Source organism: Globicephala melas, chromosome 12, assembly GCF_963455315.2.
Source record: "Globicephala melas chromosome 12, mGloMel1.2, whole genome shotgun sequence".
Lineage (NCBI taxonomy): Eukaryota > Metazoa > Chordata > Mammalia > Artiodactyla > Delphinidae > Globicephala > Globicephala melas.
Window position 1 is genome coordinate 8918842 of NC_083325.1, and position 18927 is coordinate 8937768.

An 18927-nucleotide genomic window follows, 5' to 3' on the forward strand; every position below is an offset into this window, starting at 1 on the left:
CCAATGCAGCCAAAAATAAAAATAAATAAAATAAAATAAATTAAAAAAAAATAGAAACAGTACATTTAAAGCATCTTTTGGGACTTCCCTGGTGGTCCAGTGGTAAAGAATCTGCCTTCCAATGCAGGCGACGCGGGTTCAATCCCTGGTCGGGGTACTAGGTTCCCACATGCTGCGGGGCAGCTAAGCCCGCGTGCCACAACTACTGAGCTCGTGTGCCTCAGCGAGAGAGACTGTGCGCCACAACTAAGACCCAATACAGCCCCCCCCCCCAAAAAAGCATGTTTTGAAAGTTTATGCTTGGAGTTATTTTGGTTTTTAGTTCTGTGTGTGTATTAGATTGAAACAAAGGGATGACAATCTATCTTTCTAAAGATTACAGAGGCCAATAGCTCTTCTGTTTCCTTTAGAAACAACATCTAAAAACCTTCTGTTAACCCTCAAGATTACCCCAAGCTTCAATATTCCCTCTGTTAGTCTGCTCAATATGCCATAACAAAATACTAAAGACCGGGTCGCTTAAACAACAGAAGTTTATTTTCTCACAGTTCTGAAGGCTGGAAGTCCAAGATCAAGGTGCCTACAGGTTTGGTTTCTGGTGAAGCATCTCTTCCTGGCTTGTAGATGGCAACCTTCCGGCTGTGTCCTCATGTGATGTGAAGAGAGAGAGGTCTCCAGTGTCTCTTTCTCTTCTTATTAGGACACCAGTTCTATTAGATTAGGGCCCCACCCTTACGATCTCATGTAACTTTACCTCCATAAAGGCCCTTTCTCCAAATATAGACACACTGGGGTTAGGGCTTCAACATCTGAATTTGGCGGGACAGATTTCAGTCCATAGCACTCCCCCAAATACCTTAGCAGCGAGTATTTGTCTGGCATGAATGTTTGCCTTATCCCAGGTCCCCTGCTTCATTTTCATTCTCTCAGGATGACAGAGGACTCTCTGAGTCCTTGACTCTAAGCTCACGCTGAGGGGGGACGGGTGTCACCACAAGCGAGTAGCCCCTCCAGACAAGCCTGATTGGGCCCCTCCTTGGAAACCCCAGACAGCCGGTCCTGGGGAAGCAACTGCAGCTGCTGCTGCCCCAGACCCAAGTCAGGACACCCACTCACAGGAAAAAGCCACTGTTGCCAAATTTATTAAGTCGCACAGGGCAAGCTCACCCATGCCTTCTACCTCCTCCTCCCTCTACTCGTGTCCCCTTCCCCGCTTCTCCTCTTCAACTGCATCCCTGACCCCAGCCAGCCTGGCCTTCTTGCTCTCCTCCCCTGTTGATGCCTCTGTGACACAGGCAGGGTACCAGGAGGCAATACAGCATGGCAGGGGCTTCCAAACTTTGCCGCACACTAGGATTGCCTGGGGAACTCTCAAAACTCCCAATGTCCAGATTGCATCCTTTATGGATTAAATCAGAATGTCTGGGTTGGGAGCCAGACATCAGTATTTTTACTGAAGAACTAGGTTTTGAATCCTGGCCTCATTACTTCTAGCATGGCCTTGGGCAAGTTACTTAACCTTAAATGGAGATAAAAGTAGCAGCTATCTTATAAGATTGTGGTAACGATGAAATGAGCTAATACTTGTGAAGTGCCTAGAACACTGCCTGACATGTAAGGTATGTGCTTTGTTAACTACTGTTATTACCAGCCGTGCCCTAAATGAAACCAGTCCCCTACAGAGGAAAATCCTTTACTAACTCAAGAACTCAGGACGAAGAATCAGTATTCTCACTGCCCTAACTGTGAAAGAGAAAAGATGGAGCTAACATTTACCAAGTACCTGTTTGGTGCAAAGCATGCATTATTTTACTTAATTTTTACAATAATCTCTTAAGACTGATGTTATCATTATTTAACAGGAGAATAAACTAAGGCTCAAAGAGATAGACTCAGGTTAATCTAGTGATGGAGCTGGGATTTACAACCAGATTTCTCACTCCAAACCCAGGTTCCTCTGAATCCTCTTTTCAACTGGATCTTGACCTATGGACTTCCGTGTTTGTCTTTGCATAGCCTAATTTTAGCAAAAATCCTGAGAAGACAGTTTACCCGGATCCCCCACCCCCCATACCTGAGCAAATTCCTCATTCCCCCTGTCCCCCAGGTGATGTCTGATCACCCCGGCCCGCCTTCAGCAAGAATCCTGTCAGATAGGTTTAGCCAGAAATCCCCTTTTAACCCTGATGTTTCTTCTTGGTAATTTTCCACCCACCAACCCTCCACCCTGCTCCTTGCCTGTAAATCCCCACTGGTCCATGTTTATTCATAACTGAGCCCACTTCCATACTGAGGTCTCTTTTCCCCTCTTGCAATAGTTCCTGAATAGAACTCTGATTTTGCTTTGACAAACTGCAGACACACACATGTGCACACACTGATACACACACACACACACACACACACACACACACACACACAAGGAGCACAGCAGAGCTCTGGAGAGTCCCCTCAGGAGCTGGGCTAAGGAGCTCTCCTTGGTAAGTAAGGAACATGGAAACAGCCCCCATCCCCAACCAGTAGCAGTTATGACTCTTTTACACTCGTGCCCGTAAACAGCACCCACCGTGATCTGTTGTGGCCACGTCAGTATTGGGAGGCTCAGCCACCAGACTCTGGATCTGGGCCAACGTGCTGCTGGCTTCCTGCATCTCCCTCCAGATGAGAAACACGTCCTCTCTGACCCCAGCTCCTGGAAGGGAAACACGTGTGAGCAGGCAGCTGTGGAAGGCCCCAGAATGCTCTGGTGGTCCTAGCAAGCCTGGCACAGCCCGGCCAAGTTTCTAGAATATTTCTGAACACCCTCTTCCATTTGCTCCACTAACGTCTTTCTGAGATTCAGAAGTGAGATCCCTAAGAAAACGCTGTCATCTCAAGAAACCGTAAATGCAGACCTTAGGAGGTAATAAATCCTTATAAAGTAAATATTTGTGGCAGTCAGGATATTTTAAGATGAATTTATTGATAATACTCAAATAAGATAAAGAATAAAAATATTCAAAGGCACCCAATAAAAGCCAGGGTGATCACTGTGAGCAAGGGAAACAACGGTATATGGAAGTAACAACCCCTCACCTCTCTTGATTAAGCTGAGATTCCCTGCTTCTTTGAAACCACCTTCACAACTCTATTTTTCCCTAATGTAATAACAATTCTTTGGCCTCCTTTTCTGGACCTCTCCTGTCTCAGTTAAGGGTTTGGTTTGGCTGTATGACATTTTTTTTAATGATATGGCTTAATTAATATAGACATTTATATCATTTTAGCCATCAGTCAATAGACGTTCATCCCATGGGTAAGAGGTCCAAGGCTGGGACAGAGGCTCTGCCTCCACCAGGATCCTGGCTCTAATAGATTAGTAACCTCCAGAGGTTAAGGAGGGTGTAGGAGCAGGAGGGGGATGGGTATGACTATAAAATGCAACACGTGGGAACCTGGGGTGGTATCCTGAGAGCATCAATATCGATATCCTTGTTGTGATACCGTCCTATAGTTTTGCAAGATGCTACCATGGGGGAAACCCAGTAAAGAGCATGTGGGCATTTCTGTTATTTCTTACAACTGTATGGGAACCTACAGTTCTCTCCACCAGAGCCCGCTGTGCGTACGAGGCCAGCAGTGACTCTAACAGGCAACCGTGCTTAGAAGATGCCACTCACCCATTTTCAGTGGCAGCCACGGGCCCAGCCGCCAGCCTGGCACCACTCACGGCATCGTGGGGGTTACAGGGGAGTCCCTGCTCTGGGGTGCTTCTAAAAGGGTTGCTCAGACAAGAATTCAGCAGACGTATTCTCTAGTTTTAAAGACTCCATTCCAGTAAAATTTATTTAAAAACAAACATGCACAAGAAATCTACTTCACAGACTGTGTACAGTCGGCTCAGAGAACACTGATGCTGTTATTACTTAAGTAAGCTGAGTCCCGATTCTCTAATGATAAACACCTTTTTGGGGTATCTGCTACGTGCCTGGCATTGTGCTTAGGCCTTTCGAAACATTTTCTCATCTCTCTTCACAATTCTCCAGGCAAATTCTATTCCTGTCCCCATTTCCCAGCTGTGTAAACTGAGGTGGAGCTAGTTAGTTGTCCAAGGTCATACCCTCAAGAGTGGCAGAGCAGGGTGTCAAACCCAAGTTGGTGTAACTGTACCAACTCAGCCACCCTGACTAGGTGTCCTGGAAAAGGGACGGCTGGTTTATAGAGGTCCCTACCCAAGCTGCTGATGGCATCCCACTGAACAGTCCACAGATGCCTGAGATCCCACAACCACAGAGAAAGAGAACAGCCATCACGTGTAGGGGCCGCCCCAGGAGATTCGTCCACCCTGGGCCAAAAGACTGACCTTAAGCTACCAGGGCAGACCAGAGTTGATGTTTCTGACTTTTAAAATGTAGTCCGGAAGGGTGGGGCGGAATTAAGGGAAACCAGAGCTCTGGCCCTCCTGAAGTTGGCCAGATCAAGTGAGAGAGTATTAATAGCTATATTTATTAAGAAGCAAGTGACAAGCCCTGACAGAGATGGATGGCCACCAGGGCTCCACAGCCATCAATAGCCCGAGGAGTGAAACGTGATGAGTACCCAGCTCCACGCTGGAACTCCAAAAATATCACAGGCTGCTACCCATCGCAAACCTGGAGCCCCCAGGATTTTCTGACCCTGTGAAAGCAAAACTGGCTTCCAGCTGCTTGCTTTAGCCTGGAGGTGTTAAGTAGCAGAATTCTCTCTTCAAAAGTTTCAAATGAGTCAAGGCTTTCCATTTCCCCCAGGCTTGTCAATAACATCTTAAGAAGGAGTAGACTACTCCTTCAGCCTCAAAGGAAAAACTTCCAAGGAAATACAGTTGCCGCTGGCTGATCCGAGGACAGGAAAGTGCGTTTAAGGGGCAGCAGTGACCCGGGATGTGCTCTCCTGAGCAAGCAGTCATCAGACTCTCACTCCACTGGTTTAGTCGTTATAATCCGGCAGCTACAGATTCCTACGCTGGTGATCAGAAAACAAAACAACTCAAAACTACCCATTTAACTTGGTCTGCTCTAAGAACAAAACATAATGAAACAAAACCAGCTAGCAGACAAGAAAAACCACGGGCAATAAAAAGCCTAACTTAGGGCTTCCCTGGTGCTGCAGTGGTTGGGAGTCCGTCTGCCGATGCAGGGGACGCTAGTTCATGCCCCGGTCTGGGAGGATCCCACGTGCCGTGGAGCGGCTGGGCCCGTGAGCCATGGCCGCTGAGCCTGTGCGTCCGGAGCCTGTGCTCCACAATGGGAGAGGCCACAACAGTGAGAGGCCCGCGTACCGCAACAACAACAACAAAAAAGCCTAACTTAGAAGGCAGAGGTTTTATTTCAAGTTATTCGACAGGCAGTCAGGAAGGGCTGCCATCTTTATCTGGGTCATTTCTAAGGAGCTTAGCTGGGAAATCAGACGGCTGCAGCCAAGGAGGACAGCCCCACTGGAAACAGAAGAGCGTGGAGGACAGGGCACAGGAGATTGCAGTATGCAGAGAGCTTTGTGAGTTTGAAGTTCTCCAGGCCAAACCAGAAAGGAGATGAAACCACAGCGGATCCTGCCGTGCACAGAGACAGGATATGGTTCCTCAGACAGACACCCAGGTGACCTAAAAGATCCTCCAACCCCAGCGGCCCCCTCCCACCCCAACCCCTGACATCCCCCATAGGCCTTGTGGTGACCACTTGAAGGCTCACAGAATGCTGACACTAGCTGGAGGTGACGTCACATCAAGCTGCTGTTTGTTGTCAGCACGCGGTACTGACTGGCTTGTTTAACATGTGAAGGAGACCCACCTGCCACCAAACACTACCTCCCGGTTAAATCTTGCTTGTCTCACTTGTAGGATAAAGTCCAGTTGTCAGAGTCCAAGTCAGTCATCTATTCACGTGGCAAATATTTGTTGAGCGCTTAGTATATGTGGTGGGTGGGCACTGCCAGTGAACCCTGAGCTGGCATTCAAATCCGGGGCTCAAGGCCCCCGCCAGGACACCCCCTCTAATAGTCTGTCACCATGAGCCCAGTAAGAGCACCATCCTCCCAGCCCTCCAGGGCCCCTGCACTCCCCTGTGCTCCCTATCAGGGGGCTCAGAGCCCTCCACTGCACTCACCCAGCCCCACCCTTCATTCAAGGCAGCAGCCTGACTCCACCATCAAACTCTGCCCCGCCACCCCAGGAAACAGCCATCTGCCTCCTGTTCCTTTTCAATTCCCATGAAATGAACCAGCCACAGCCACTGCTCTCGGTGCTTTTGTTGCCAGGACACACGCAATTAAAGAGGCTGGCGCCATATGCAATTCCTGGCTGCCTGGCCAGCCAACCTCCAATTCCAAAGAGCATAAAGAAGCATCAGCCGGAGATGGTGAATTAGTGTATCCAGACCTTGAATCCAGGCTCATTTAAGTCAATCCTTCACAAACACGAAGCTTTATTTTTAGTAAGCAGCTGCTTACAGCACAGCTCACCACTCAGCGGTGGGTCCAGGGCCATCCTGGGGCCGAGAGCTGTGATCGACAGCTTTCCTGCAGTATCAGTCTGCTGTGTTGGATTACGGTTTATGTTTGCAAGGGCAGAATGTCTCTTCTCTCTTTGTATCCTCCACGGCACTCAGCACAGGGTCCAGGGTTTCCAGTAAGGATTCCTATCCTTCCTTCTTTTCATTTTTCTTTATTACAAAGAAACAATGACGGAGCACCTAATGCATTCTCTCCTCGAGGGATTGCTCTGTCCCATAACCGACAACCCCCAATAATGCAAGAAACTCTTCTAAATGGTAACAGATTTATATCATTTGAGCATATGGCTATACCCTAGGTGTTCCAGACATTAACAGTGACATGCCCTAGAGCAGTAAGTCATTTCTTTTTAGGCCCTCGTGCCACAGCAAGGCAAGGTCCCCACCCCCTCACCCCCGTATCTGAAATATTAGCAATACCAGGGGCAGGAAGGGAAGGGCTATTAAATTAAATTAAATTAAAACCACCCTCAGCAACCTGAATCCCAGACCACCCCCTGAGTCCTGCTGTGGCCCTTTCCCCATCGCCAGGACTCCTGGGGGAAGAACTGGCCCCCCTGGGTGGAGACTCTGCTGACTGCCTGAGCCCTAAATGCCTACTCAGTCTTGAGGATCTGAAAGAGTTGAATATGACTATAAAAGGCAGTATTTTCAGGAAAACACAGCACCTCTATTTTCAGAAAGTGATATAACATTTAAAAATAATAATAAACAATGAGGTAATTAAAATCCCCAGAGACCTAAAAATACAATATGCATCTGGTAAAAGGGTGTATATTATATCCATAAAGGGATTGAAAGTGGTGAAATCAGTAGTTTTTGTTGTAATGGAAGCATTCCCAGTTCCTTGTTTTAATTACATATTAAGATATTTTGCTCAGTCTCACCCTATGGAAATTAACCATTAATGAATTTAAAGCAAATAGAGTCATTTCACCATCTTGATAAATGTCTAATATTTTCTTGGGACAATGAATATATGTGTTTCACAAACATCATGATGCCTTAAAAGCAGTTTCAAATATCAAGTATGGACAACTCTTAATAGGCGGCTATGGTACCATCTCCTGGGGCCTCTTTCTTCTAAGTATAACACTGTAAAGTGCAAATGGAATGCAGTCTAATTGTCCAATATTCACATAGAAAACCTGTATATAAACCATAACTCTTCTCCCCATGGTAGGGAGCAAGTGTTCCACAAAACTCAGGAAGAAGCATGACCCCAGACTCTGTGGGCTACTAGCAAACAGGTGATAAGGACACAGGCACAAGAATAGAGAAGCAATATCTAAAGAGAAAATGCCCCAAATGCCCACGAATAAAGTTTATTTGGATAAATCTATTCTATTTAGAATCGCTAATGCCGTTCAGAAGACACCAACTCAAAGGTAAGTGTTTTAATGAAATGGTAAATTCGAAGGAACTTTATGAGTTTCCTTTAGAGCAAAGTTATCAAAGTTTTTGTTTTTCAGCTTTCCTAATCACATAAAAGGCCTGCACTTCTTTCGGTTCTAAGGGACTTACAGTGCCCAAAAGAATTATAAGATGCTCACAGGGCTGCTCACTGATTTCTGTCAACCAACTCTGAACCAAGAGAGAAACAGTAAGGCTAGGACTGTTGTTTTGCGGGAGTGATCCCACGCTAGTATCTGCTCTGCCTCCTGCCCTCAATGGAAACCTGTTTCGGGGATGGTAGGTCACATGGGCTACTGGGGACTGGGTCTCACTCACATAGAGGGGTCTCTTCCCAGCTCTGCCAGGTCATTCAGGAATGAGTAAGTTTTAGGAGACTCATTATTTCACTCTAAACTCACAAGAGACTAACCTAGAAACCAGAAAGCCAATCATTTAAAAATATCCTTTTCACAACAGGACATCTTCTCGGAGAGTCACCATTCATTCATTTCTTCAACAAAACTCAATCAACGACCATGATATCTGGGCACTGGAAATACAGAGTGAATAGGAAACAGTGTGAGCTTTGAAGCGGCTCCCCCTCCAGGGTGGTCTTCCCAAAGTGTGGTCCTCAGAACTTGTGTCAGAACCCTCCATCAGCTTATCAAAATGCAGATTCCTAGGCCGCACCCCAGACTCACTCTGAGGGTGGGAATCCAGGAAATTGGACTCTTACAAGCATCCCCGTGAGTCTCTTGCAACAAAAGTTTGCGAAGCTTTTATTTCTATCATTTCTATCCAGCATATGCTTGGAGAAAAAACAAAAAAGTTGGGTGATTTCTGGGAATGGTATTCTAATACCCTGATGTCCCTATTTCTGCCCTAAAGAAATGCTCCTAAAGAGTCAGAGCTCTTTTTTGTGTCTGACCTTCAAGGTGTCAGAGAGTCCTTGACATACCATCTTCCAGATCCCGTTCCAGGCCACTCTCATTGATATGGTTCACAATATTCTACTATTTCTAAGAGTGTCATTTATTTTAGATGTATTTCATAATGGCTGCTTCCTGCTGATACAAAAAGAGGGAGGAAGGGGGGGGAAAGTAAAATTGACTTTGTACCTACTATGTGCCAGTCACTATGTTGGGCACTTAAACATACTACTTCATTTGTTCTTACAGCCATCACCCAAGTAGGGCTCATCACTCCCACTTAACAGATGAGCAAACTGCAGTTCAGAGAAGTTAAGGAACTTGCCCAAGGCCACACAGCTAATAAGTGATAAAGTCAGGCTTCGGCCTCAGGTCTGTCTGTCTCCAACTCCCCCTCCCCGTACTCTTCCCATGTGGAGCACTGTCCTTGTATATCCTCAAAAATTACCACAATGCAGGATTTGTGTAAGCAAACCTCATCTGTTATGTACTGGTTGCTTTTAGTGTCCTTCAAGGGGCTTATAGGCTCATCTCTTCCTGGTATGGAAACCACCCAGTTTGTAATTGTGATCTGTAGACGATGATGGTTGGTGAGCTGCACTCTGCTGAGTTGTAGCACACACCTGCTTGCTTAGCTGTAATCTACCTGTGCTGGGATGGGCGGTCACCCACGGGCAGGCCCGATGGGTTTTACTAACTCTGAGAGCGCTCCAGGGTTGAGCTTCTACTATCGGCATACTGCATCCCTTAACAAACTGTTATTACTTTGAGGACAGAACTACGTTTATCCCTTTTTGTAACTACTCTCCTTGGTACATCCCTGACACCTTGTAGGCTGCTCCAGAACATCAGCTTCTTGAAGAGAGGGACCCCCTTTTTTCATCATTGTAACCCCAGAGCTCAGCACAATGCTCCACTTTCAAGTAATATATGTGGAGTAGATCCCTCACCTTGAAACCAGAGCAAGCGTATTCAAATGTAATCAGGAATCTACACTAGCTCTTTTTCCTGGTAATTCAAGTTAATTTTTAAAAGATTTTTCAGAGATTTCTCTATGCTTCAGTGTTTTGTTAGGTGATGCAGGATGTCTGAACCCACTTGATTATTTCAGTGTGATTCTAAGAGATTGATTATCTTGGTGACTAAAGAACTGGGCTGAGTCCACCACGGCCCGGTGCCAAGAGAGGGTTCCAGTGAGCAGTGCAGGGGTCCTGGTGACAGGCTAAGAATAAACAAGGAACCCAGGATTTAAACCCACTATGGGGGAAAAAATACAGGGGGTCCCTGCCCTTAAAGGGACTTACTCTCTGGTGGGGAAAACTAGACCTTCCTACACATTAGGTGAAGGTGTGAACTAAGGGAACAAGAGGGTTGAGTGTAGGTGGGCAAGTCTTAAATCCTAAACTGAGATCCTGCAGCTGTGATGGGAAGGAGCAACGTTTTTTTCCCACTTTTACTATTTTTTTAAATTAATTTTTACTGGAGCATAATTGCTTTACAATGTTGTGTTAGTTTCTGCTGTACAGCAAAGTGAATCAGCTATACGTATACATATATCCCCTCCTTTCTGTGAAGGAGCAACTTGGAAATCATCAAGCAGAAGCATAATTGATATCCTAAGAGTTTAGGGTTCCCTGAAGAGGAAACTTGTCTTTTATTCCTTCTGAATCTCCTCCTCGCCCCTAGGGAGACACTAAAGCACACAGAAGGCGTTTCATAAATGCTTTGCCAACAAGAGGACTGTCTCAAGAAATCCAAGGCAAGCCATTATTAGAAGGAGCAGGACTTCGGAGACAAAGTCTCAGCCTTGTACACTGGAATGTGGCAGCGATTTTGGACGTGCAGCTGCTCCAGCTCCATCCATTGAATTAAACTGAGGTCTAGGGAGCAGAAAGGAGACCTCTGAGAGAACTGCTCTCAGTAGCCCATAAACAGGCGCCAGTCAGTGCTTCTATATTAAATTAGAGCTTAGAAGCAAAGAAGCCAAGTCAAGCCTGAGTGAGGGGCCAGCAAACCTGAAATATCGAGTTAAAGATCACAAGTGTCTTCCAAGAATGAGGACTTGGTTGTTTATTCTCCTTAAGCCTGTCAGCCTGAACATACCTTAAAACACATAAATTTTGGTTTTGTAATACTGAGTTTCGTTCATGCATTTTTCTCCACCAACACACAAAAAATTGCAGTTTCCAAAGGTAGAATCATCCAATTTTTACAGCTACACCATTTTCGGACTTCAGAATAATACTGTTGAGCAGAACAGATTTTCTAACACCATTTTGCCAGAAGTACTGGACACAAACAAAAACACTCTCAGAAAAACACTGTCTTTTCCTATTACCTGAAATTCACTCCTGTTTTCCCCATTTAAAGAAAATTGAAGTATAGTTGATTTACAATGTCAGGCGTACAGCAAAGTGACTCAGTTATACTATACATATATGTGTGTGTATATGCTTTTTCAGATACTTTTCCATTATAGGTTATTACAAGGCATTGAATATAGTTCCCTGTGCTGTACAGTAAGCCCTTGTTGTTTATCTATTTTGTATATAGTCATGTGTATCTGTTAATCCCAAATTCCTAACTGATCCCTCCCCAACCCTTCCCCCCTTGGTAACCATAAGTGTGTTTTCAATGTTTTTGAGTCTATTTCTGTTCTGCAAATAAGTTCATTTGTATCCGTTTTTCAGATTCCACATGTAAGTGATACCATATTTGTCTTTCTCTGACTTACTTCACTTAGTATGATAATCTCTAGGCCCATCCATGTTGCTGCAAATGGCATTATTTCATTCTTTTTATGTCTGAGTAATATTCCATCATATATATGTACCACATCTTCTTTACCCATTCATCTGTCAATGGACATTTAGGTTACTTCCATGTCTTGCCTATTGTAAATAGTTCTGCTATGAACATTGGAGTAGATGTATCTTTTCAAATTAGAGTTTTCATCTTTTCCAAAACTCACTCCTTTTTACTTATTCATTGCAGTCTTTCTCTTATCCCATGAGCAAAGTATGGTGATCAGCAACTGAACCTATTTGCCGCTTCTGCTCAAGGAGCAGAGGCTGGCCAGCATGCTGGGCTGAGCTGGCCGAGGGGAGTCCAGGCTCAGAAGGAAGAGGCGATCACAGATCTACTAATGATGGCTGATGGTGGGAGACGGGGCTAGAAGTGAAAGGTGTTCAGCTGCCTAACCCTGATCTGGAACCATGAGGGGGTCCTGAGCTGTGGGTGTGGCTGTACATATGAAACACGCTAAAGTTAAGACTGCCCCTCAAGTGTCTGCATCTGCCTCTTCTTCTTCCTTCCCCTCCCCCCCCTTCCTCCTCCTCTGGTATAAGATACCAGCTCTGGCTTGAAGTGGGAGCTCAGAGCTCCAACCACGGCCATCAGCCTGGGTGCTCATCCTACCACTGGATGTCTTGCATTCTCAACTCTGAAGAGCCTGGCGTGGAAAATGAGTCCACTGTCAGCTTCACCGATGAGTCCAGATTTCGAGCTAGCCACATCAATGCCAAAATGATTGACTTTTGTTTAGGCTGGTGCCAGGCCCTCAGTGAAAAATTTTACTCTAATGTGATTTTCTCAGTCCATACTTACTATTTCAGTTTAATTAAAATGTTGAGGACAAAACAGGAAGAGAAAAACCAAAGTAAAAGATGAGGTCTGCTCCGAACCCTAGAGATCAGAAGCCTCTTTCCTTCCTGAGAGGGAGCCCCCAGACCACTACGTAGACCCCTCATTCTGGGCCCACAAGGCTTTCCTAACTTAAGGAGCAGCTTCCCATGGAATTAGGACTGTACCCCTTAAAGATACAGTCCCTGGAAAGGACCAGCAGTTAAAGTTCCTTCCCAAGTCAGCAATAACCCAGCTCCCATGCAGAACAATCCATCCCATCCAATCATGAAAGCTTCCAAGAACTGAAAATTACCACATCCAACTGACAAATATTCCTGCACCATTCACACCTCTCACTGCACCCAATCTGACAATAGGGAAGTGGGGGAAAGTCATGCCGAGAAAGGGCCCCACAGTATAATCCTAGGTACCACTGCTAGTAGACGAACAGGTGCTCCTGATTTCCTCTAGAAAGGTCCTGGTCACCTACCCTTAATATAAACCTTGGAAATGGATCCACCTCCAATCAGGACGCAGCTAATCAGTACAGTATTCACTTCCTACTTCCAAATTCCGATTCCCATCCATCACTATGCATGCGAATAAACTGGTTAGTATCATAACTAGTCTGAAAATGCTCACTGTCCTGTTGGATTATTTTACTTTCTAGAGCCAATGTCTACAATAAAAGCCCACTTGGAATCCTAAAAGGAAACTAATATTAATTGAATGTCATTTTTGTACTAAACATTACCATGGGTGTTATATGCCTTAACTCCCCCAACAATCATATGAGGTAAATGTGATTTTTCCCATTTTTACAACTAAGAGAACATAGCTCAGAAAGGTTAGGTAACTTACCTAAAGTCACACAAGTAGTTAGTGGCAAAACTAACTAGGGTTTGAATCCAGGTCTGACTCCAAAGTTGATTCACTTTGCAGCAAACGCTGTTTGCCAGAGCCAGAAAAAGAATCATGCAAGAACAAAACATTGTGAGAGCTTTTGCACTACTGTTTAGCAAATATTCATTTCCCTCCCCACCTCGGTGTGAGTGAAGTAGATGTCCTCATCTGCTTGATGTGGGACTTGGTCATGTCATTTGCTTTGGCCAACAGAATATGAGTGGGTGTGACATGTGCAGAGGCCGTAAGTAGGGCTGCACGGCTTGGCCTGGCGCTTGTGCTCATTGCTCATGCTGACGGCCACAACAGAACTATATCCTGGAGAGCACTAGTTAAAGGAGGACACGTCCCTCCTCAATTAATCAATCTGCAGTTGACCTGTAGACCTGTGAGCAAGAAATAATGGCGAAAGTATTACTAATTTGATGAAAACTATAAACCAGCAGGTCCAAGAAGCTCAATGAACCCCAAGGACAAGACACAGCTGTCAGGCTTGGAGGGGAGACTCAGTGGCAGGCTTTGCTCTTGAAAAGAAATGTTGAGAAGCTTCAGGAGGCAAAAGGAAGAAACAGAAGGGAGGAGCCAGGGAGAATGTATGTCACTCTTTCCTCCTCCAGTGGCTCAGCAGCAGCTATTAAAATATCACCTAATGAGGACTTAACTGGTGGTCCAGCAGTTAAGACTCCACACTCCCAAAGCAGGGGACAGGGTTCGATCCCTGGTCATGGAACTAAATCCTGCATGCGTGCCGCAACTGAAAGATTCCCACATGCCACGACTAAAAAGATCCTGCGTGCCACAACTAAAGATCCCGCACGCCACAACTAAAACCCGGCGCAGCCAAATAAATAAATAAATATTTTTTTAAAAAAATATCACACCTCATGAAGAGTATGTGAAGAGGATGGTGGGAGGGAATAAAGAGAGGAGCTGAATTTTCATCCAGACTAGCATGGAAAAACTAGACACAGAGCCAGGCAAACAGAGGATCCCAGGGGGCAAGGAGAATAGAAGGGTATCCCCCCTCCCCTAAGAGTTCTCAGAAATCCAGGGGAAGGTCTTTGGACAGCACCTGGCCACAGAATCAGAGGTGAGAGGCAATTTACTCTTGATTCCTGAGGTGGGCAGGCACCACCATATGCACAAGAGCTCAGCGGGGCTGATGCAGTAGGTGCCGTGAACCTTAGCCCTCTTCCCGTCCTCTCTCTAAATACTCCTGACAGCCAAAGAAAACTGCCCAGGAACTCTTAGGAAGTAACGTAGAAACAAATTTTAATGTAATGCACTATTTAAGGTACCACCCTAGGCAGCACATATTGCCTGTGTCAAAACACTGGAAAAGCTTTCTATCGCCCAAAAAGAGCAGTCCTGGGAAAATGAGCAGACAGGAAAAAATCCAATCTGGGGGGGAAATTCTTCCAAGTACATATAAGAATCCAAAGCAGGCACAGAATAAAGAAATGATTGTACACGATGTATCTAGTGCTGTCTTTGCAAGGAAGCAAGAAACAAGACAAAATTGTTCTCAGTCTACAACTACTTTTTGCTATCTCAGGGGAAGAGGATGATGTACGGATTTGCCCCAAAACATGAGGCCTAAAAGTTCGTTAAAATTCACACATAATTAACTTATTTGTAGATACTATTACAATTCATTTATCAAACCCATGCCCCAAAACATGAGGCCTAAAAGTTCGTTAAAATTCACACATAATTAACTTATTTGTAGATACTATTACAATTCATTTATCAAACCCATTACAAGAAATGCAGATTCCTACAAATAGCTATTTATCAACAAGTATCACACATCAAAATTAAGTGAAATAAGAACTTGTAGCTATGCATTTATCTAATCTATCCAGTCTCCACTAATCTGAGTTGGAGTAGTCCAAAGGACTTCGGAAACCTTAGAGAATAATTATAGCCTTTTAAATCTTGAATTGATAATGGGCACAAATGCAATATAATTGGTCCAAATTTTTAAAGGCTTTTTAATACATTGGCAAGGAAAGCTGCAGTAAGCAAACTGCTGATACAACTCAATAATTTTTTTTAAATATCTTTATTAGAGTATAATTGCTTTACAATGGTGCATTAGTTTCTGCTTTATAACAAAGCAAATCAGCTATACATATACATATATCCCCATATGTCCTCCCTCTTGCAACTCCCTCCCACCCTCCCTATCCCACCCCTCTAGGTGGTCACAAAGTACCGAGCTGATCTCCCTGTGCTATGCGGCTGCTTCCCACTAGCTATCTATTTTACATTTGGTAGTGTATATATGTCAATGCTACTCTCTCACTTCGTCCCAGCTTACCCTTCCCCCATACCATGTCCTCAAGTCCATTCTCCATTCTCTACATCTGCGTCATTATTCCTATCCTGCCCCTAGGTACTTCATAACCATTTTTTTCTTTTTAGATTCCATATATATGTGTTAGCATACGGTATTTGTTTTTCTCCTTCTGACTTACTTCACTCTGTATGACAGACTCTAGGTCCATCCACCTCATTACAAATAACTCAATTTTGTTTCTTTTTATGGCTGAGTAATATTCCATTGTATATACTGCCACATCTTCTTTATCCATTCATTTGTCGATGGACACTTAGGTTGCTTCCATGTCCTGGATATTGTATACAGAGCTGCAGTGAACATTGTGGTACATGACTCTTTTTGAATTATGGTTTTCTCAGGGTATATGCCCAGTAGTGGCACTGCTGGGTTGTATGGTAGTTCTATTTTTAGTTTCTTAAGGAACCTCCATACTGTTCTCCATAGTGGCTGTATCAATTTACATTCCCACCAACACTGCAAGAGGGTTCTCTTTTCTCCACACCCTCTCCAGCATTTATTGTTTCTAGATTTTTTGAGGATGGCCATTCTGACTGGTGTGAGATGATATCTCATTGTAGTTTTGATTTGCATTTCTCTAATGATTAATGATGTTGAGCATTCTTTCATGTGTTTGTTGGCAGTCTGTATATCTTCTTTGGAGAAATGTCTGTTTAGGTCTTCTGCCCATTTTTGGATTGGGCTGTTTGTTTTTTTGATATTGAGCTGCATGAGCTGCTTGTAAATTTTGAAGATTAGTCCTTTGTCAGTTGCTTCATTTGCAAATATTTTCTCCCATTCTGAGGGTTGTCTTTTCGTCTTGTTTATGGTTTCCTTTGCTGTGCGAAAGCCTTTGTTTCATTAGGTCCCATTTGTTTATTTTTGTTTTTATTTCCATTTCTCTACAAGGTGGGTCAAAAGGATCTTGCTGTGATTTATGTCCTAGAGTGTTCTGCCTAGGTTTTCCTCTAAGACTTTAATAGTGTCTGGCCTTACATTAAGGTCTTTAATCCATCCGGAGTTTATCTTTGTGTATGTATTAGGGGGTGTTCTGATTTCATTCTTTTCCATGTAGCTGTCCAGTTTTCCCAGCACCACTTATTGAAGAGTCTGTCTTTTCTCTATTGTATAGTCTTGCCTCCCTTATCAAAGATAAGGTGACCATATCTGTGTGGGTTTTTCTCTGGGCTTTCTAACCTGTTCCATTGATCTATATTTCTGTTTTTGTGCCGGTACCATACTGCCTTGATTACTGTAGCTTTGTAGTATAGTCTGAAGTCAGAAAGCCTGATTCCTCCAGCTCTGTTTTTCTTTCTCAAGATTGCTTTGGCTACTTGGTGTTTCCATACAAATTGTGAAATTTTTTGTTCCAGTTCTGTGAAAAATGCCATTGGTAGTTTGATAGGGATTGCACTGAATCTGTACACTGCTTTGGGTAGTAGAGTCATTTTCACAATATTGAATCTTCCAATCCAAGAACATGGTATATCTCTCCATCTGTTTGTATCATCTTTAATTTCTTTCATCAGTGTCTTATAGTTTTCTGTATACAGGTCTTTTGTCTCCAGAGGTAGGTTTATTCCTAGGTATTTTATTCTTTTTGTTGCAATGGTAAATGGGAGGGTTTCCTTAATTTTTCCTTCAGATTTTTCATCATTGGTGTACAGGAATGCAAGGGATTTCTGTGCATTAAGTTTGTATCCTGCTACTTTACCAAATTCATTAATTAGCTCTAGTAATTTTCTGGTAGCATCTTTAGGATTCTCTATGTATAGTATCATGTCATCTGCAAACAGTGACAGCTTTACTTCTTCTTTTCCGATTTGAATTCCTTTTATTTCTTTTTCTTGTCTGATTGCTGTGGCTAAAACTTCCAAAACTATGTTGAACAATAGTGGTGAGAGTGGGCAACCTTGTCTTGCTCCTGATCTTAGTGGAAATGCTTTCAGTTCTTCACCATGAGAACGATATTGGCTGGGGGTTTGTCATATATGGCCTTTATTATGTTGAGGTAAGTTCCCTCTATGCCTACTTTCTGGAGGGTTTTTATCATAAATGGGTGTTCAATTTTGTCAAAACCTTTTTCTGCATCTATTGAGGTGATCATACGGTTTTTCTCCTTCAATTTGTTAATATGGTGTATCTCATTGATTGATTTGCATATATTGAAGAATCCTTGCATTCCTGGGATAAACCCCACTTGATCATGGTGTATGATCCTTTTAATGTGCTGTTGGATTCTGTTTGCTAGTATTTTGTTGAGGATTTTTACATCTATGTTCATCAGTGATATTGGCCTGTAGTTTTCTTTCTTTGTGATATCTTGCTCCCAAAGTCCACCGCCTCAGTTTGGGATGATTCATTGTTTATTCAGGTATTCCACAGACGCAGGGTATATCAGGTTGATTGTTGAGATTTAATCCACTGCTCCTGAGGCTGCTGGGTGAAATTTGCCTTCCTCTTCTTTGTTCGCACAGCTCCTGGGGTTCAGCTTTGGATTTGGCACCGCCTCTGCATGTAGGTCACCTGAGGGCGTCTGTTCTCCACTCAGACAGGATGGGGTTAAAGGAGCAGCTGATTCGGGGGCTCTGGCTCACTCAGGCCTGGGGGAGGGAGTGGTATGGAATGCAGGGCCAGCCTGCTGCGGCAGAGGCTGGCATGACGTTGCAACAGCCTGAAGCGTGCCATGTGTTCTCCCGGGGAAGTTGTCCCTGGTTCCCGGGACTCTGGCAGTGGCGGGCTGCACAGGCTCCCGGGAGGGGAGGTGTGGACAGTGACCTGTGCTCGCACACAGGCTTCTTGGTGGTGGCAGCAGCAGCCTTAGCATCTCATGCCCGTCTCTGGTGCCCGAGCTGATAGCCGCGGTGTGTGCTCGTCTCTGGAGCTCATTCAGGCTGTGCTCTGAATCCCCTATCCTCACGCACCCCGAAACAATGGTCTCTTGCTTCTTCAGCAGCTCCAGACTTTTTCCTGGACTCCCTCCCGGCTAGCCGTGGCACACTAGTCCCCTTCAGGCTGTGTTCATGCAGCCAACCCCAGTCGTATCCCTGGGATCCGACCTCCAAAGCCCGAGCCTCAGCTCCCAGCCCCCACCCGCCCCTCCGGTGAGCAGACGAGCCTCTCAGGCTGGTGAGTGCTGGTCGGCACCAATCCTCTGTGCGGGAATCTCTCCACTTTGTCCTTTGCACCCCTGTGGCTGCGCTCTCCTCCG

At 44.7% G+C, this 18927-nt stretch overlaps 1 protein-coding gene across 1 annotated transcript in view; it reads right to left on the reverse strand.

The window, feature by feature from the left end:
- VWA3B (von Willebrand factor A domain containing 3B) overlaps positions 1–18927 on the reverse strand; it is a 216764-nt gene that overhangs the window by 133344 nt on the left and 64493 nt on the right. The window contains exon 8 of the mRNA XM_060309302.1: positions 2567–2692. Within this exon, the coding sequence (XP_060165285.1) occupies positions 2567–2692 (126 nt within the window). The remainder of the gene's footprint in view (positions 1–2566; positions 2693–18927) is intronic.